Source organism: Chaetodon trifascialis, chromosome 10 (genome assembly GCF_039877785.1).
Source record: "Chaetodon trifascialis isolate fChaTrf1 chromosome 10, fChaTrf1.hap1, whole genome shotgun sequence".
NCBI lineage: Eukaryota > Metazoa > Chordata > Actinopteri > Chaetodontiformes > Chaetodontidae > Chaetodon > Chaetodon trifascialis.
In genome coordinates this window covers 20335050-20356396 of record NC_092065.1, presented here as the reverse complement: position 1 = coordinate 20356396, position 21347 = coordinate 20335050, and the positions used below count along the sequence as shown (strand labels likewise).

The following is a 21347-nucleotide window of genomic DNA, read 5'->3' as shown; positions in this document are numbered from 1 at the left end:
GCGACTGTGAGATTGTGAACAGTCACACATTTGCCATTTTACCAAGACTCAGTTCAAAAATGTGTAATGTCCTCAGTACACCTAAACCTAGCTTAGCACGGTAAACTGTTAGCTAATCTAGCTCTGTTAAATGAGGAAAAGCATGTTTTCCAACAACTCCAAAGCTGTCTTATTTACACATTTAATTAAGACAGGGATGCACATAACTGGTAAGCAGGTACACATTACACATGCGTGGCAAAAAAATCGGAAATGCGGAGTCAGTTGCTTACTGTGTCTGCCTGAGATTATTTACATTGTGTCTGTGTGCTGACTAAACTGTGCAGGACGTAACGGATGGACTCGTGAAGCTCTTCCATGATGTCAGCTTGGCTGACTGGACAACAAAGTTGGTCACCATAACCAAAAACAGGTCTGCTTGGAGGCATGAAGCACTTTTAAATATCGAGACAACTGCCAGCCATTCAAATGCAACTGGCTACAAGCTGTGAGTTGCAGTTGACCTGCGTGCTGCGGGTCACACAGGTATGCCGCATGACCTGCAGCATCTCTGCATCTCTGCAGCGTTTTTGGTGCTTTCTGGCCAGCATGCTTGACACTTCCACATTTTGAAGATCACATCCTAAAGGTTTCAGAAGGAAACACTGACCACTGGAGAATGTAAAGATGAAGTCATGGTGGCTATCGGAAATCAGATATGACTCCCTCGAGTCATGAGATCAGTTTTTAGTTTCTGATCGTGCTCAGTGCAGAATGTGAGAGGGGATTCTCACGTCTCAGCATAATAAAAACCAAGAACAGATCTCATCTGACTCGTCTCTCAGCCTTGACACACATACACCTGTCAAGAGACGTTTGACCCAAAGCCAGCTGTTGACCTGTGCATGGAGACCTTTTTGGCCCAGTCAAGACTGAAACGCTCCCACACTTTGCACCCCTAGCTACATCACAGGTACCCTCACAAAAACTCTCTCAAAAAGGGCTTAAATGTGCTCTCTCACATTCCCTTTAAGCAGTAATAAGCTGCATTGTGTTTATTGTATCCATAAATGGAGCGGTTACGGTCAGTGAGTCACTGTCCCTGGTGCCCCCACGTCATCACACACCATGCCACCACGAGGCCACCGCTCATAAAGATGTTTATCCTGCATGCCTCCGATGCATTTCTTAAATAAAGCACTGGATGGGAGGCTCCAAGCAGAATCAGAGGGAGGTCTGACTCTTGAAAAGGTGATTTGCTGTCACTCCTTCTTGATGTGATACATTACCTGAGGACACGGTCCGCAGAAGGCTCCATCACAAACCAATTAGCTATTAGTATGGAACCCTTTTATTCCTTTTCCCAGAAAGTAGCAGATCAAGCAAACATTTACTGCCCTCGTACTTGTGTACTGTCAGACATCCTGCTCTGAGAGACTGTGATCTGTGACATTTTAAAGACTGAAGGATTTATCAAAAACGAATCAAGAAATAAGTCAATAATGAAAACACTACTACCAAACAACGTTTATGCATCAATAGGAAGGAAATAGTTAATTTCACAACGCCTCTTAAAACCACAGACATTTTTACATGCAAAAACCAAGAAAGAACCAGTCCTTTAACTCATCAGCACCTCAGTTAGTACAATGGGACGGCTTTTCTAGTGCAGTCATTATCAGACTATGATTTCGGCTGATAAGTGAGGTGGCTTTCTAACATTAAATTTGCTCCAGGGCAGCTTTGTATAAATAAAAGCAATTTTGGAAGCAAGAGGGATTACTAATGCTAAATTATACTAAATTACACACACACACACACACACACACACACACACACACACACACACACACACACACACACACACACACACACACACACACACACACACACACACACACACACACACACAGAGTCAGTCAGTCAGCTGGGAATTCAGAGCTATTGTATTAAGCACAGGAGCAATTAGGGATTCAGATGTAAAGTGGGGTCAAGCTGCTGACCTGCCTGTCTTCACGTCTTCTGTTGGGACGCCACCGGCTCCCTGCACGGAGTGACCAATTACAGCACTCTATTCCTGCCACCGTTGTCGACGGACTCAAACTCAAACCTGTCCGCTGCTGGTTTGTGCCTCTCTATTAGCGACAGAATGAGGACTGAGCTTATCGGGGCCCACCAGAATGTGTGTGTGTGTGTGTGTGTGTGTGTGTGTTTAAGGAGACAGACGGTGTGCATGTAATGAATTGGTGTCAGGGAGGGCATAAAGAGTTAAATGAGGTCTAATCTGCTAATAGCAAGTAACAGCAAGAAATTATCAACACACAGCTTGCCCACAATGCAAAAACCTTTACACACACATTAAAAAAAAAAAAAAACATAAATATTATGAAAACACTCGCAGAGCAAAAAACAAGGCCTGTATCGGTCTTAATTTCAGCATCAACATTTTATCAGCCAACCCCCATGAATAATCCGCACGGTAATTTCTTTCTTTCTCCCCTTTTTGTTCCTGGCATTTTGGTGCAGCAAGATAAGGCCTAAAAAACAACAGAAGGGCTTGCAGAGTGAAAAAAGACAGATAGATAACATTGATATCAACTCCTACACAACACAGTCATTCTCTTATCTGGGCTTTTTATCACTGTTTCATTTTTTTTTTCTTCTATTTTCTTTCTTTCAAATTCTTTCTTTCTAAGCCTTCCACTCCCTGTTCTTTGTGGACTCGCAGGACAAAAAAAACGGAGCACTGGCCTTTAAAACTCAAGTTAGGTTTTGGCATCAAATGAAACTGAATGCTGATTTTCTGCATCCTCATTCTGGTTAATGCGTAAGATGCAGCGGCGGGAGCGTGCGCGCTGTTGAAGAGACAGAACGGGTCACATATAACAAAGCAGAGTGTCCAGAAAAGAAAAGAAAATGTGTTTAGATACGTGATCTGGTGAAGTGGGAGGGGAGTTGCTTATTAGCAGGCACAGATAGGAAGATTGGTAGAAGCAGACTAACACACACACACAGTCACACAATCGTGTCCCAGCCTACACCGCAGCCATATTTCTGAGAAGAGGAAAAACTATTTCACACACAGACTTATCATTGCTCTGTGTCAGACAGAAAAGCCTCTCTGGGTCTAATCTATCAAGGTCAGCTAGTGTGGCCCGGACAAACAGCATGTTGTTCCATCCCGCTGCTCCCTGCTGGAGAACACAACATCTGACTGGCTCAGTGGAGGGATGACTGACCGACCCACCTGCTCCTATTGGACTAATAATAAATGTACTGCTATGCCATAATTAATTGATCTGAGGTTGGAAGCTGATTGGTATCGTTTAAAATCACTGTTTCTTTTAATTGAAATATTTGTACAGTACAGTACACTGCGCACATGCTGAGCTGTTGTTTTACTGGATTAAGTTTTAGTGTGTTTTGTTATGTCGAGATATAGATGGAATCAGTTTAATTACTTTTATTAACATTTGTATAGCTTTTGTGCTTTATGGCAGCATCAAAATAATAAAATTAATTAAAATCAAATTGGATTGTGGGCAGAATATGAGATTTTATGATTCAATAAATCTTCACTTCAGGGTTGTTGGCTTTCACTGATCCCCCTGCATGAGCGGTCATGACCTCGCTGAGATATAAATAAAGGTTAATTTTGAAAATGACACTTCCTTTGCAGCTATTACTGAAGATACCACTAAGTGGACTAGTTGTGACTTTAGCTCAGGGGTTGTGTGTAGGGCTGCGAAGGAAAATTTGGTTCCAGATTAAAACCACGTCAAAAGCGCTAAGAGTCGGGTAACCACAAAAATTTTTGAATTTTGGTTTTGTTGCCATTTTTTTGGACAGAACCAGGCAAGCTGTTTCCCTGTTTCCCACCTTCATGCTAAGCTAGGCTAACCAGCTCCTGGATTCAGGTCCATAGTGAACATACATCAATCAGCAAATACGCGTATTTCCCAAAATGTTGAATTATATTACAACAACCCTGCAAGAAATCCGATCTTAATGAAGGTTGTAATATTCAGTTTTTGTCTTCCCCATTGATACAAATAAGGGTACACTAAATATAAATACACCAGTGGCCAGTGTATGATGATTACAACTGTAAATATTGCATACAAATATGACAGCAGTGCAACAGAAGCAATCTTTCAAAGTTAAAAATTTTCCAAGACGTTCCAGAGGCCCAGTTGTTAAAAAACACCATATAACTACGACACCACCAGTTTTACTCCACCGCAGACTTTTGTTGCACATCATAACCATCTCTCTCCGCCTACCACTCCACCAAATATCTGATGATGCCAAAAAGCCACAAACGTGATGTTAAGAACTGCTGCTATTATTAAGGGTATTTCTTTTTATGTGATGTACTGATCTTGAAATTCTGCAGAAACATAGCTGCAATAATTGTGGCTGATTTTATTAATTTGATTCCGCAATTGATTAGTATATGACACTTTTTTAACTGACGATGTCGGTGTTTCCTCTCAATATGGAGAAAACCTGATACCTGCCGTTTCTATTAATCTCTTCCAGCACAGTATGTCAAAACTCACAACCAACTACTTGATTGGAAACCCAGCTATTGACAGACAGCGTACACCACCATCATCATCATCATCATCATCAACACCATCCTGATGGAGAATGAGGAGTGATGGTGCAGTGATGGGAAGGAGGAAGAGGTGAGAGGAGGAAGAAGAAGGAGGACAGAAGTTCAGTTGGACAGAAGAGAGCTGGAGAGCTAAAGATAAGAGAGGGGAGGGAGATAGAGGTTACTGTGTGGGTGGGGGGGTGAGGGGGGGATAAAAAGAAAATGGGTTACAGGATTTGGATGCAGGGAGCATATCCATCAGGGATCTTTCCTGGTATCAAACTGGAGCAATCAGTGATAAAAAGTCAACCTGGAAACGGCTGTAGCTGCAGTGGGAGTTCACTGGGCTGCAAATAGGCCTGTCTGCCCCTACTCTCTCTCTATCGCTCCATCTCTATGTCTATGCCCCCCCCACCACCACACACACATCTCCTCCAGACACTCTTGTTGCCTTTATAATGACTCGAAAAGCCAGTAACACAAGTTTTCTTTATACTCAGCCTGATACTGATGGCCATTCTGCAATGATCTTTGTGCCCATGCTGGTGTCATACATCTTTACAGCCCACATGATCTGCAAATATAATACACTTCCACATCACGATACTCTTCTTCCAGTCGTATGACCACTACAGAATCTCTCAATCCCCCCTTCTCTTCCTCTCTGCACTTCATCTCCCTCCTCCAAAAAAAAAAAATCTCCACAAAAGGAAAGAGGAATGCAAAGAGGAGAGGGTTTTTCTTCTTTCTGCTGCGCCCCACCCTTTTCTAGATAGAGAGAGAGGGGGAGAAGAAGAAGAAGAAGAAGAAGAAGAGGAAGAAAAAAAACATAATTTATCTGTGTATTATCAAGAAAGGCAGACACTTTAATCAGTCAGCTATGAAGTCAGTATTTCCATTCTTATCTGTCGCAGGAGTGGAAATGGAGAGGAGATAGCGTTCTGGGAGCCCATCGGTGGGCAGGAATGATAATGGGGGGGTGGGGGGGTTGAGGGGGTGAGGGAGGAGGGAGGGGGGGCAGGGCTAGGCTATTGGACCGCTGTGTCAGCGCTATCTGCACCCATTATCAACAGCTTTATCTGCCCTACCATCAGCCTCGCTGTAATGGGGCCAGTTCAACTTTCCACATTATCATACCGCCAAGACCTGGTTCGCCAAGGCTAGGGGTCTGGCTGGAGACAGAAAGAGAGAGAGGAGGTGGGGGCAGATAGATAGAATGAAAGAAGGGGTGATAGAGAAGTGGAGGTGGAAGGGAAGAGATAGAGCAGGGCTGTCCAATGTAGGGCCCACGAGCCAAAGTTGGTCCGCCACAAAGCCCAATTTGGCCAGCTAGATAATATAAACATTCATTAGAAAAAAAAAAATCTGAATAAATCAACATTTATCTCATTTTACTTTTGAGAGGTGAAAATGCTCTTTAAATATGTACGATACCTAATTATTCATTATTCTTCATAATCAGAGTGACACTTTGCCATTAAGCCAGTCAATTAAGGGAAATCTGGATCCTTGAATCATTTCACTTCTTCACAACACAAGGTGTTTGCTTTTGGCCCACTGCCCACATTTAAGTTTCAGTTTTGGTCCTCCAAGGGAAAATGTTTGGACACCCCACAGATAGAGGGAATAGTTAAAAAAAATAGTCAAAAGGAGAAAGAGGAGATCATTTAAAAGAAGCAAAAAAGAAGAGGGGATGAATTGATGGATTAGCTGCAGATGGAGGTGAGAGGGTGAGGGTGGCAGAGTGGTGGTCAGGTCCAAAAATCATAACAAACTTGAAAAAAAAAAAACATTAGGCTTTGTTATTTAGCCTGACATCGCAGTGGCATTGTGTTGCACACTGGTGTTGCGTCTACACACTGAAGGAGTGTTTACTGTCTGACTTCCTGTCTCTCCTGGCTGTTAAGTTGTATTAGATCAGCGTGTCCATAACAAATCATGTTACAACAGGGCCTCACTAATATGAAAGATTACATAAAGTTAGTTAGATAGATCACTCGGGTTTTATCTGTGTCTATTGAGAGAGAAGATGAAACAATGTGTCAGCATAGAGCACAAATGTGTTTTTCCCAACAGTCTCACTAAAAATATTGTAAAGACAGGATCAAAATGAAGCTTTGTGTTGATTCTTTTTAAAGCGTTGGATATGGACCTCTCATTGAACATACTAAAAATCTTTCCGCATGTGACATAGACCATTTTTATATTTGGCCATATCTTACCACAGCATTTAAGCCTTCAAATAATCTGTTTCCAGCAGGAAAACTCTGCATCCTACACTTCCCAAAATGAAACCAATGGCATATTTTTAATAGTTCCTCCTGTCTTCAAGCCCACATGGAGGTTATCGTCTCAGACTTTGGAAAGCTTCTCCAGAGTCACAGAAACGTCAAACAACAGTTTTCACGGGCTGAGTAATACTCTCTGAGACGAGTGAACTGACCTTTCTGGGTAAAGTGCACCTTTAACAGATTTCACACTAGTTCACTGTACACAAAATGGCACTGTATCAATGTGCACTTGCAGAGAAGACACTCTGACACTCATGTGTGAACCTTTAAAGCACAGCACTGTTGACTTGCCATGCTCGCTGTAGCTCATGTGTCTGTGAGTTGCAAACAGGCCAAACCAAGAGGCATGTTCTCTTCTCAGATTTGTGTGAACAGGTCTAAGAGGCCTGAAGAGGAAAACTACCCAGTATTTTATAATAAAAATGATACAAAATAAACTATTCATGCTGCAGAAATATGTTTTTCATATTCCCTATCCTGTTAACCATCTTGCAACTCCTTGGGGGTTTTCTGACTCCCAGCTGTCTGACTGCGGTGTGGTGTTTGACAAACCCTTACTGTTTCCAGTGGCTCTTAAGCCTTCACAAGCAAAGTGACTATTTGAATGTCATATTCAAAATAAAGACAATATAGTCTACAACAGCACAGAGCTGGAACACTATGAGCTATAATTAAGATACAAATGATAATCTTTAGCCCAAAGAGTTCTAGTATAAAAACTCAATTAAAAAGATGTATGTACAGTATATTTACACTGAATCCTCACAGAGAGTGAATTCCCTTTAAAAATATAGATTTTTACAGTAACTGATTAATATTAAATGTTCAAAATAAAGTGTGATTTCAACTGTGGCACATAAAGTCTAAGAGGATACTGTAAGGCCAGACACACACACAACTCCAGCCCCGACGCACGCACACACGCACACACGCACACACGCACACACGCACACACAGAGCCAGTTGATTGGCAGTTCACTTATCAGTCGGCGAGCCAGAGCACCACGGTTTACACAAGCACAAAGCAATCCAAAGACCCGGATCACTGCAACACTACTGGCTCACATGACTCATAATGTACACACTGAGACACAAGAGAGAGCGAGAGAGAGAGCGAGAGAGAGAGAGAGAGAGAGAGAGAGAGAGAGAGAGAGAGAGAGAGAGAGAGAGAGAGAGAGAGAGAGAGAGAGAGAGAGGTGGCCCTGGTCAGCCTTACATTCCTAAATGTAATCTAATACATAAATGCTGTATTTAAATGGAAAACAAGTTACTTATGACTTTTATCATCCTCTGTTGGCAGTCAGAGGGAACTACAACAACAACTGGCCCAGCTTCCAGAGGTCCGTAACTGAGGGGCATTTTCACAACACAATGAAGTAAACAGGCTAATCAGCAGACCCGAAAGTGAGTTTCAAAAAGCCTGAAATTTTGCACCTGAGCAGGTCATCACTGATGTCAACCACCTGAAGATAAATGATGGTTATTTTGTAGGGCTCATTGAGAATCGTGATCCCGAAAGGTGTTGGTCGAAGGAACGAGTGCTGCTTTTATGAAATCAGATTGGTTTTGTGTGTGTGTGTGTGTGTGTGTGTGGCGACAGACAGCGAGAGGAGCCACTGGTCTAGACCTCCTCTGTTAAGGTGGCTCCCAGGAGGCTCCTGCAGCATCTCCTCTTTCTACTCGCATTGTCTCGGAGGCCGAGTCGCCCTTATCACCTCCTCCCTCCTATCCTTCCCATTTCCTCCTTCTAACCCTCCTTTGCTTCCTCATTCCCTCACGGTCAGATTCTCTTCATCCTCTTCCTCTTCCTCTTCTCCTGCATGTTACTGTACCTATTTGGGCTTTGTGTTTGATTTCATTTCATTTTCATCACCAGCCTGGTTGCTTAATCATCTGAATGCTCTTTAAAAAAGTCTTCTTTTCCATCCGAGCAACACACCTCCTGAGGAAATGCCACATTTTCATAATGAAAATGTTATAATTCAAAGATAAGAGGAAAAAAACATAATTTATACGTAGCATTCAATTAAATCAATATCAGCTGTCCAGAAAACCATGTGCCTGTTGCTCTATATATTATGTTGTTTGTAAGGGTCAGCCAGCTGCTCTGCCCTCATACCTCCACAGAATAAGGATGTGGCCTTCTGAGAACACACACATCAAATAAACATGTTTCTGTCATTTGATCTCTTTTTTCTCAAGTTGGAAACTTCTTGCTCCTTACAGTATATAGCTGAATTATTTCACTCCTCTTTCAGCAAAACAAAGGTGTTCAGGTGAGATTCAGATGGCAGCAAAGACTACAGCTAATACTGTAAATGAATGTAAAACCAGTGTAGTGTATGTCCAGTATGTTACACGATATATTGCATGTACACAGGCAACTAAGAACGTGACCATAGACTGTACAATGAGTGGACAGAGTGTCTGGGTCTGAAAAGTGGAGAGTAAAAAGTAGCTCCAAAAAAACAATGGTCACAATGCCAAACTTGAGGCTTCGAAACACTAGTCCACAAACCAACAGGTAATGTCACAGTGGCTCTGTCCACTATTTATTCTACAGTTTATGATGTGACCACAGCTGAGTATATTAAATTCCTTCTGCACAATGCTAGATCAACTCCTGTATGAATGTCTTCTCATAAGGGACTGTCAATGTGAGCTACGTACCCTCCAGCGTTGCCCATTAAACCCAAACAAATACACGACAGAAATACAAAAAAGCTAAAAATACACTAAAACTTAACATATACAAGGTCTTTATCCAACAGTGATGATGTGACATGATTGAGGCTTTTTTTCACTTGATGGCTGATTGCACAGAGAGCAGGTGCACACAGGGTCAAAGGTCAATGTGTGTGTATTACACACTGCATGATCTGTCTGAAGGACGGTGGAGTATTGGTCCATCTTGTCGGGCTGCTGTGACCTTTGACCACTGACCTTTTAACTGTTTGTCCGGTTTAATACTGCCGATCTGGGAATTCAAGCTGGCAGCTACGAGCCACAGTTGCATTTATTGTCTGTCAGTGAGAACAAGAGCAGTTCCAAAGTGGTGGTGGTGTGTGTGTGTGTGTGTGTGTGTGTGTGTGTGTGTGTGTGTGTGTGTGTGTGTGTGTGTGTGTGTGTGTGTGTGTGTGTGTGTGTGGCTGTAAAAGCAGGTCAGGCAGTGTTGTTTGCCCTGGTTGCCTTAACACCCTTGAACAGACTCTCAGCACAGTAGGAGCAAATGGTTTGTCCTTCCACTGTCAAGAGTCATTCTGTCCATGTGACCCACACAGCTGCTTTAACCCATACAACCCAAATGACTGACTTCCATTGAGTCGTCTTTGATAAAGTGAGGTTTATATTCTGTGACTCTGCCATTCTTCCCCTCACTCTTGCCATTCTCATTTATCTCTGACACCATTTAAACATCACTGACAAATGCCGAAAAACCTTGATGACCATCGCTGCACCTTCACGCATCCTCAAAACTGTGTTTTTGTGCATCAACTGGACGACAGATCAAGCCAGAGGCTCAGATTCTTTAGTTACTCTCGTAAAACATCCACCGTCTCTAATAGAGAGCATGTCAGCCGTGAGTTAAGCCCTCACAAAGCTCCCTGGGAAGAGCTGGCAGAGTGGTAATTACTGCTAGAGCAAACAGTTTGGACGTAGATTATGCTACTGTTGGTCCGGGTAATGTTTTCTCCCCTCCCTCATCTATGGAGTCGTCAGCACTGAGGTCAAGGGTGAAACCGTTTACAACAGCACAGAGTTGGGGCACCATAATTCACCATGAGGCCGTCCCCTGGGTAAATAGCAGGAAAGGGTAATAACTCATCCACACACCGAACACAAACGGTGTTTCCTCTGTAACCCTGCCAACTTCCCCCTTTGGTGTATCTGGAAGTGCACACACAAACACACACACTCCATCAGCGCTCCTCAGATACAATGCAAACACACACATCAATGGAAAGAAACTAACACCTTTAACAAGAGCGGAGAGATCACGGACAAATTCACAAGGTATCTTGATTACATACACTAAAACAGGACTAAAGGAGGACTAAATGCTGCTAATTCTTTAACGGAAACTTGTACCGCAAATGTCACACCTCAAGACCGAATAACATTTCATGTAAAATGCCAGAATGTTGTGAATGAAAGCAGTATTATCACAGAGGTTACGGCCGTCTGACGAATGACGCTTCCCTGTGGTGCGAGCAAACGAATCACAAGACTCCACTGATGACGTATTTGACTTGTTGACGGCTGCCTTGCCAATGTGGGCGATTTGATAACTGACAAGCAATACATGCTCTTTTGTTTTTGCGAACATCGGCACCAGACAAAAATTGCTCCTTGCTGCCATTTTCCTGAAAATAACAAGAGATATCTTCTGTCACGGTCATGTACATCCCGCCTTGACCCATCTTCTTCTTCTTCTTCTTCTTCTTCTTCTTCTTCTTCTTCTTCTGTTGAGTGTTATGGCAGTCGGCATCCATAAAAGTTGCATTACCGCCATCTGCTGGACTGTCCCTTGCCCCATCTATTCCGCCATTGCCATGGCATATGTGAAAGGGAGCGAGACATGTTCCTGAACGCAGCTGCATATTAGAACACTGAAAAAGGTTATCTCAGGAATTTAGCAGGAACTATGTATGAAAGAGAATACTCACTGCAAACTTGATCACTGCTTTGTTTTAAAATGTTCACTGTATTTTTTCCACCCCCTTGCAGATACTATACTGTATGTGCGCGCACATGTGGGTATGACTGATTGCAGTGATATGCAGCTCTCACACCAAGTAATTTCATCGTGAGCATGAGAAACGTTGGCGTCCGATACACAATCAGTCACCATCTAGCTAGTTTAATATCTGTCAGTACAATCAACCCAGTACGAGTCATCCTGCTGATGCTGTTATTTTCCTCTTTTTCTTCCCCTCCCGCTTACTGTACGCTCTTCAAGTTTTACGCCTTCAACAGAAAAGAATATTTAAAACGAAAAAAAGAAATCACCCCGGAGATAATCATCGACGCACACCAAAATTTCCCAACATGTCTGCGCTATCTTACACAGAATCTGGAATGAGTAATATGTGGTATTAATTTTAATTAAATTAATCAATGACAATGCTTGTTAGGGAGGAGAGAGAGAGAGGAGAGACAAGGGGGAGGAAAGAACGAGGGGGGTTTGAATGAGTGAGAAAAGATTGAGGGAGAAAAGAAATGCATTCACACCTATCATCTAATTATACAACAACATTAATCCCATTAGGGCTGGAACTGATTGCCAGGGTCCAGACCCCGGCTGCTCCTGCCTGGGCCTGTTGTTATTGCGGTGGAGACTCGGCTCCTGCCTGCTGCAGCCTGATAACAACTCTAATCACAATTGGCGATCTCTATCTGCACCGGAGATCAGGCCCCGCGGCTTATCGAAAGTTCACATCAAGCTAAAAGCAGAACAAAGAAGGAGAAAAAAAAACACACGAGAAAACCACCAAGGCGCTGCATGAGTCTTCTGGGTGTGTGTTTGTGTGTGCCTGGAATTTAGAAATGCTTGTGTTTTATTTCACTTTGGCTCACAAAGAAAGAATTAATCTCTCAATTGTAGGTCCATATAACAATCACGTGACCTGATCCTTGTCAGACGACTGATAAAGGAACAACAGAGTAAGACGTTCCTTTCACACATCTGCAACCCACTCAACCGGAACTTGTCGCAAGTAATTAAAAAAAAGAAACTAAAAACACCTCTTCTGTAAGCTTTAAAGAAGTTTAAGCGCAGTTTTATGAAAGAAAAAGGAGGAGGAGGTGTGGTGATTTCCTTGTGTGGCCTCTGCAGGCGTCCTGGTTTGCTTTAAGCCGTGGGAGGCAGCGTATTATTCATGCTGACCTCTGAGCTCTAGCACTGATGTCATAGGAACCAAGCTTTCTCACACACACACTTATGCAGACACACACACACACACACACACACACACACACACACACACACACACACACACACACACACACACACACACACACACACACACACACACACACACAGAGGCCTGATCAGCAGTGTGGATCTGCAGGGTGTTATCTATCTACCATCAGCAGGCCTCCTTATCAAGCCCAAACATCTTTCAGAGAGGGGTGGGGGAGCAGCAGAGCTGGCTAGGCTGCCATTAAAAACACACCACACCACATTCATCTACAAGCTATGTATTCCACACACTTTTTCACTTTTTCTCTATCTCTTTCTTCCCGCTATCTACCTCCACTCCTCCTCTTCTCCTCCCTCTTATCACCGCACTTTTCCCTCACTCCCTCTGCTTTTCTCTTCTTTAATTATCTAGAGATCCACCCCCAGTCAATCGCAAACAAAACCGCAGACAACAACGTGACAATGCTGGGAAAATGGCATGCAACAGCCAGATGTAATTACAATGTGCCCTCCGTCCTCCATCTCTCCTTCCATCTGCCCAACCTCCCATCTCTCTCTCCCTCTTTTGCTTTCTGCGATATCAGCAGCAGCGATCGCCGCCAAGTTTTATCGCGTCTCCCATCTCAACCGCCAAAATATAAGCCCAGGGATCCAGCCTCAGTGGGCTGCCTGCCTGCCTGCCTCCTATCTCTCCATCAAGGAGAGAAGCCTTATCAGGCTGAAAGATCACCAACCGTTGGGGAGGATGACGCACAAAGAGACACAGACAAATATCTATCTGCTACACAAACACCCGCTTCTCCTCCTCAACTATGGGCCTCCAGAAAGCCCTGGACTTAATCCATTGTTGTTGGGGAAAAAATTGAAAAAGATATCCATGCTATGTCTTAATGTACTGCTCTGTTGTGTGTGTGTGTGTGTGTGTGTGTGTGTGTGTGTGTGTGTGTGTGTGTGTGTGTGTGTGTGTGTGTGTGTGTGTGTGTGTGTGTGCGTGCGTGTGTGTGTGGGGGGGGGTTGTGGGGGTTGGGTGGCTGGGTTGGTTGGTGGGGGGGTTCAGTTGTTGTCATCAATTGTTGTTTTTCTGGTGGTTTTTACAAAAGTTATTTCAGGTCAGAGAATCAGGGGAAAACCTTTGTGCCTCTGCAGCAGCACACCACCAAACTACATCACTGTACACTTCTGACACTACATTTGTGCGTTTGGACTGACATCACAATGAGACTCGCTGCGACCATGCAAGAACTTTGCTCAAATAAAAAAGTCTAAAAATAGCAAAATTGCTATCGAAATCCTGATCTTCTGACAAAAGAGTCAGCAAGAGTCCTGGTTTGGCCAGACAATCGATGTAAACCTTCAGCACTTGATAGTCTCTGTCTCTCATTTTGGTAAATATTCAGCCCTTTATCACTTGTTTGCTTTGATTATGGAGGTTATAGGTTCCAAATTGCAGGAAGCACCTGTAGCATTCACGTTTTCATAAGGCTGCCACTGTTCCAAAAGATCAAGTTCAAGTGAATGACAACTGACGTGTAATTAGCTGAAATGAATTCAAAGCCCGCCCACGTAGCCGAATCATAAAATCCATTGTAAAACAAAACACTGTTGGTTTCTTTCACAGCACTTCCTCTGTCTCGCTTAATGACAGCAACAGGTTACTTCAGTTTAATGGTACAGTAATGATTAATTGTAATGTTACGGCTCAAACATGCTGCACAAAAGCAAGCATGCATAAGGTCATTCAGAGAGCTCTGGAGCTGAGTCTTTTATTCTTGTTCAGATTCTGAGTTTAACATTTGCATTTTTTTATACAACCAATTAGCTTGCTTGACACTCAGGTTCAAAAAAATGCTTTATTGAGATTTTAGGTGATGAGCATGGCGGCTCCTCTGCAAGCGGCTGGCCATAACAGCCCTCTCTGTATTGGTCGGCAAAGATATTTACATATTTATCTGCAGATGGACGATAATTTACTAACAATGCAGTTGCCTTACAGTTTTCCAGATGTTTTCATCTCTGGTCTTGAATCAGAATATGTCCTCACATTATGTTTGCTGTCATGGCATTCGGCACAGCTCGCTTGTTTACTCCATCTTGTGTAAATGAAGAGAGGAGCAACAGTCTAGTTTACTGTTGGCCATCAGGGCTGCAACATATCAGACTGACGGAGCATTTTATGATTACTATGCTTTCAGGTAGGGCGTCAGCCCAACAACCACCGACTGCTGATAGGCAACACTTCCTATGAAGGTCACGTCTATGATGCATTCTAAAGTCATTCATAAGATATTATAATGCAGTTAGAAGGCTTTATCATAATGTATTATATATATGCTCATCATTCAAAATGCTTTGTGACAGCAGTGTTTGAAAGAAGAATCTGAGACCTGGGTTACACAGCACATTATACCATTATTTCATAGAAGCGCATAGAGAACATCACAATGATGAGCACAAACAGCTAAGCACTGTACAGTGTAAGTACTGACACACGTGTTTTAACATTTACCACCATATTGCTTCAATGTTACCTAGCTATGGTCATGCACAGAGTTGTAGAGTATGTATACTTTGTGACATTTTGTCATCACCATAGAAACAATGCATAACTACTAAAGTGCAATGAGCTTGTCTGATACTCACTGGCGGCAGTTAGCTTTTGGTTTGATTAAGAGCGTTTATACTGATTACTGATGGTGGCTGATCAGGCTAAGTATCAGCTAAGTGTAGTAAGTTTCTAACAGCATTACAGTAAACGGCTGACGAAACCTGAAAGCTCAGCATCCTCGTTGTCCTTTTCCCCTCCTCTTTCTGTCAGCTGCTGTGTGTCTGCAGTGTATCTATTGACAAGAACAGACTAGTAGTCTCACATTGCTGTTTCTTCTCAGTGTGCTTCACATGTAACTGGTAAAACAGAGTTTCGAGTCATTTTTGTGAGGCTCTTATGATCTCAGACTCAAATGCTAGTAGCTGTATGAGTGTAGAAACTTGTTCAGATTATTCCCGATCACCCTTTTATACTTATTTACACACAATTAAACAATAAAAAGAAAATTTGTTTACTTTTTTTTTTTTTTAAATCAGACAGCATTTTGTGGAAGACTCAAACATTCAGTTTACAGGCTTAAAAGATTCAGTACTTTTCTCAAGACACTGATACCTTATTGTTGACTGTATAATGTTTTGTCTTCATAATATGTAATTATCACTTACTGCTATTGCACCATTGGTTCTGGCCTTGGTGTTCTACATTTTGGTGACAAAATCCCAATTAATGTGGATCACTCACTGTATCATTACCAAAATAAAGTGACAGAAATTGGCCAGAAAAAAATCTGAGTCCATCACCAGCTGAGTTGTTCAGGTAGGAAATACAGTCGCCCAGTTGCCCAACCCTACCACCCTTTGGGGTACAGGTTTAACAACTTTACTTAGCTCAAAGCGTTCACATTCTCGTCTTTTCAACATTATTCAAACCTCAAACAAAGGCTTTAACCGTGAAGCTGCTACAGGAGTTTGCATAAACAGCAGATTAACACCAAAACAGACAAACACGCAGTAAAGACGCACAGATGAGAAAAGAACACCTAGTTGCTAAAATGACACTTAGTCGTCTATATTGATGTGTGCTCTGAATCATTTTCATTAGGGAAGTCAGAGGTGTGTTGCAGTGATAACAAAACTCGACCCAACAACAGTGTGACCTGGCTGGAATTCATCGTATCAGTAACAACGAGCAGCACGCTCAAAACAACAACACTGCCTTAATAGTGACAGTAGTAGTGGTAGTGGAAGCACCAGCAACCCCCACCTCTGCTGAACCCCCCACACAACCCAGCCGAACAAAGTCCTTATCACTCCTCACTCTTTCCTATCAAAATGTCTGCCAAATCACAAGAGAGTCATGGGGCTGGGAGGCTGGCTGGCCTCAACCACAGCTGGGGCCTGGTGCACGGGGAAGCATAGTGGACCAGAAGCACTGATAAAGACGGCCATGACACCCCTGAGATGCACACATGTACGCACACTCTCTCTCGCTCTCTCTCTCATACACGCCAAGTCTAGTCTGGGTTTATCAGCCTCAGGGTCTGGAATACATCTCCAGGCTTTACTGTAGGTGCCAGCTGATAGGCCTCTCTATGGAAATATATTAAAAAACAGGAAGTGAAGAACTATATAGACTACTTCCAGCGGCACACCGAGAGAAATCCTTAATGGCAGCCCGGCAGATATGCTTGATCACGATAGATGTCGTCAGTGAGTTAAGTGCTATCAGGGGCACCCTATTGAAGAAAGTGGGCAGCTAACGGCAGCTTAAACCACATCCTCGAGTGAAGAATGAGGATCCCATCGACATCTGCAACCGAGAGCTTTATGTTTGCTCGTCCAGGTTAGCAAGCTAATGCTATTGAACAGTTCGCAGCAGGACTTAACGATTTGAGGAAAATATCTAATTGCAATTTTTCTGATCAAAACCACACTCTGTGAGGTCACTGATACCACCCGGTTCATAGCTACTCTGCCTCTGTAACGACAGTCATTTGACTTGCAGCCACAACCGAGTCCAGTCGGCCTAGATTCAACCCTCCATGGATAACCATGAAGTGGATGGCAGACAACGATATCATGTGCATGAAAGCTGTCAGTCATTTACATTCAACAACTACCAAGCTACTTGCTAGCTATCTGTCTGACATTGAAGAGAGGCAATAACCTGGATCACTCAGGTAGAGCTCGACTCAACGCTCTGCTGGAGGACAGACAGACACAGCCGACTCTGAGTGTTGCGTCTTCATCAAGGATATCACTGAAAGCTATTTTCCGCCGGGCAATAATAGTACAGAAACTGACCTAACCTGACAACAACCAAGAGCTTCATTTTGTAGTTTGACGAAGAGAATTAACCTGACTTGGCGACGGCATTTTTACCTGGCAAAAATGGACCAATTAAAACCATTGACTTCTTAGAGCTTATTAAGATACTGTTAGCATCATACAATCTTTTTTTTTTAATTGTGATTTGGGTCCTCTTTAAAAATTATAAAAATGAATTGTTCGTCATTCGTTGCATTAGACCCTAGCAGATTTTTTTAAATCACACATGGCAGAGAAAACACACGTGCTGTCACAAGATCAGGTTATTGTGATCAGACATGTCAACTCATTAACATTATGTGAAACTGTATAATGTGATACCACACAGCCTCAACTTCCAAACACTGCTTTCAGACACCAGTTTCTGGGAACGCAGTGACACTATCACCCATGACAAGATTATTATTTGCTCAATGTGATCACATACCAAACAAACTATCCTGCTGATGTCATGGTTTCCATTTCAGATCTAACCTCCAAAGCAACACATGCGCACTTTTTCCTTAATCCTTCATCTGCAGTGTAATGACATTAAATCTAGACTGGGACTCTTCATCAGCTCAGAGTGTAACAGACTTGTCCTTTGGCCTCAAAAAGCACAAGGGCGGGTTAATGACAACATCATTAATATGCTTTTATATCAGCTTTGAACATCAGTCACCAGCGATAAACCTCACACTTTTTATAAACAGGAAGAACTCGTCAAGCACGGAGACCAGCCAAGCGCCAGACCAAGAAAAAGGCCTTTCAAGCGGACCTAAGATGCATTATTGAGTTAAAAGGATAGATGGAAAAAAAAGATCCAATTGTAAGCAGCTATCAGCCGGAGAGATCAGCCAGGCGGCCTATCTGACGCCCCATCTCTGGAAAGAGAAGTGAAAAGCCAGGGGGAAAATGCAACGGCGGCCTCGGTGCTGCCTCAGACAGAAAACAAATAAAAAACATCCAATTTTAATCTTTATCTGGGCTCACATCGGATCGCTGCTTTATCTCTGCTCACATCGGCTTTTTCAGAGAACACTGACGTTTCCACAACAGAATTAAACAGGAAGCCACGGCTACAGTTTAGCTGCCAATGGACAAAGCATTCTTTACTGGGTAATAAATGAAAACTTTTTTTTTTCTATTCTTGCACAGTCTAGATAGCGACGCTGCCAAAGTGGCGCTTTGATAATTTTGAAAAACGGTCTGAGAAAAAGTGGAGGCTTACATTACATCACTCTGTTATTCCGAGAAAACACTGTGGCGACGCTCAATTTAACTTGTAGCCTGCTTTCAGTCTGCTGGGTTGGTTTAGGTCGTGTTTTAGGTTATATTCGCAAATAAAACGGCGTCATAAAACTACTGACGAGACAGTCGGTCGTTACAGTCGGGTTTCACACTACTTATTAACTTTGTGGTGAACGCTCAGTTCAACAGAAGCGCCGCACAAAACATGCGGCTTCTGCACAGAGCGCGCGTGGTTCAGCACGCACCACCAGCAACTACTCACAACACAACAAAAATAACAATAATACGTAAAGAAGTGAACTTGTTTCATCCTTACGCTTTATCTGCCGGGGTTTGCTCTGCTTTCTCCGGGACATGGTCGCTCTCCCCTGTGGCTAAGAGCCCGCTCGGACGGACTGACAGAGGGGCAGAGAAGCGGTCTGGTTCTTCTGTTTTCTGCTTCTTCTTCTTCTCTTTCCACCGTTTTATTGCTGCGACGCCGCGCTCCGATCAGCGACCGGAGAAATCCGCATGACCCGCCTGCACTTTGATATCTTCTGCCACGACAGCTAACGAAGGGCTACCTGTAGCTGAGTCCGCTCACTTGTCACTGCCCTCCTTCTCTTCTTCCCAAACGTGCCGTCACCTCACCTTTCTCTCGGTTTTCCTGCTAACGATATTCCTTCGCTGGGCGCGCCTCCGCCACAAATGCTCGCGCGTCTGTCAGCGACCACAGTTACCTGTCTTCAGAAATATGAATGCCGATAAATAATAACAGCTGTATGGAGGTCAGCTGAGGGACTGCTATTGTTTTCTGTCAAGTTTCCTCTCGCCGGTCCGCCCCCTTCTCCGCTTGCAGTGTCTCTGAAGCAGGCAGCCACTTTCAATGGAGCTCGAGCGCTACAGTCAACTCCGCTTACTACCGAGGAGAAAACGTGCTTCTGGAACGCCCCTTACGTCTGACATAGGCCACCGCACTCGTCTCCTATTGGTTCACACGTAACCAGTGTAAACCAAGCATTTTCTTTTAAATCTGTCAAAATAAAAGAGGGAAATGCTAAAATATGTATTATGTTTCCAATTTCAAATGCACGAATATTCAATAACTACAACTTAATAACAAGACAGTTAGGCTAATATAGGATAAGTTAAATATATTCAGTATCAAACAGGTACTGCAAAATGTCAAATATTATAGAATTTAATATTCAATGAAGTTTTAGTTTTACCACTTTGTGATTGCATCCATGGTTTTATCTATTCTAACAATCAACCCTTTTTGATGTTAAAGGAAAAATACTAGTTCAGTTAGGTTAAAAGTTTAACATGTCAAAACAGCTATGAATATAACTGCTGGATGCCTTTCTAAAAAGGGGGGGGGGGGGGTATTTCTGCTGTTTTCTCAAAATCTTGTATTTAAGCTATATGTCTTTGCAGACTTTTCCATGTTCTACATAGCACTGTCTTCTCGTGGGAGGCTAAGGAACTTCTTTAGTTCTTGGCACTCATGAAACTCTCAAAAAATTTAGAGTTTTGTCCGAATCCTGATTTTCTTGTAATTTCCTGAGCAGCATGTCATCCCAATGAAATTGATATCATATATTATTCAAAATTTTAATTACGAATTGTGTAATACATGCTATTGTTGAGTGCATTCATTGTCCTGGACTTTGATCCTTGTTTTAATGTGATACAGACATGAGATTAGCCAGGATATCCTTTTGGGCTGATGACGGACTGCTTTGGTTTCCTGCATGGATGACTCAGATTTAAGTTATCCCTACACAAAGGTAGCTACAAAGTACAATAGCAATATGAGACTATGATATATATTTAGAGTTTAGGGACACATAATTTTAATGGATCTGTGTATGGATTATATTTTGCTGAACTTGTTGTCAGTCATTACAACACACTACACAACATCAGCACAAGACTATGAACAGCGGGGGGGGGATTAAGTATTGAGTGTTCCCACTGTTTCTGATTTAGGATATAGATTAAACCTTTTAATATCTGTTTTTCTATATTTTAACAACACGATACATTAATTGATAAAGGTACATTTAGGATTTAGCAATAAAGGGTTTTTAAGATTCATTTACAAAAGCCATAAGATGAGAAAGTTTGAAATCTGTTCCAAGGTTTGTCTACACTCATCACTTTTTGGAAAAACAGATATAACAGTAGATTGCTGAAAATCTTAAATTTCCTTCAAGTCAGTGAACTCAGTTTCCACTCTCTGGTTCATGTCATAAGTTTCACGCCATCCAGGCATTTGAACCAGGGACCCCAGTGTGACACAAATCTGCTGCATTAAATATGAACGTGGTGGGGTAGTGAGTTGGCTTCCTACCAGCTAAATTCACTGGTGCCACCTAGTGGCCAAGAGCTTAGAGTGTCAAGAGCTGGATAACACATTACATGCTGGAAGCTCTGTACTCATTATACTCAGCGCAGTGGCATGAAGACT

General features: G+C 42.7%; 1 protein-coding gene across 1 annotated transcript in view; it reads right to left on the bottom strand.

Annotated features, from left to right (window-relative positions):
- Window positions 1–19709, bottom strand: part of zfpm1 (zinc finger protein, FOG family member 1) — a 100043-nt gene extending 80334 nt beyond the window's left edge. Inside the window, exon 1 of the mRNA XM_070973097.1 lies at window positions 19212–19709. Within this exon, the coding sequence (XP_070829198.1) occupies window positions 19212–19251 (40 nt within the window). The 5' untranslated portion in view covers window positions 19252–19709. The remainder of the gene's footprint in view (window positions 1–19211) is intronic.
- Between the last annotated feature and the right edge of the window lie 1638 nt (window positions 19710–21347).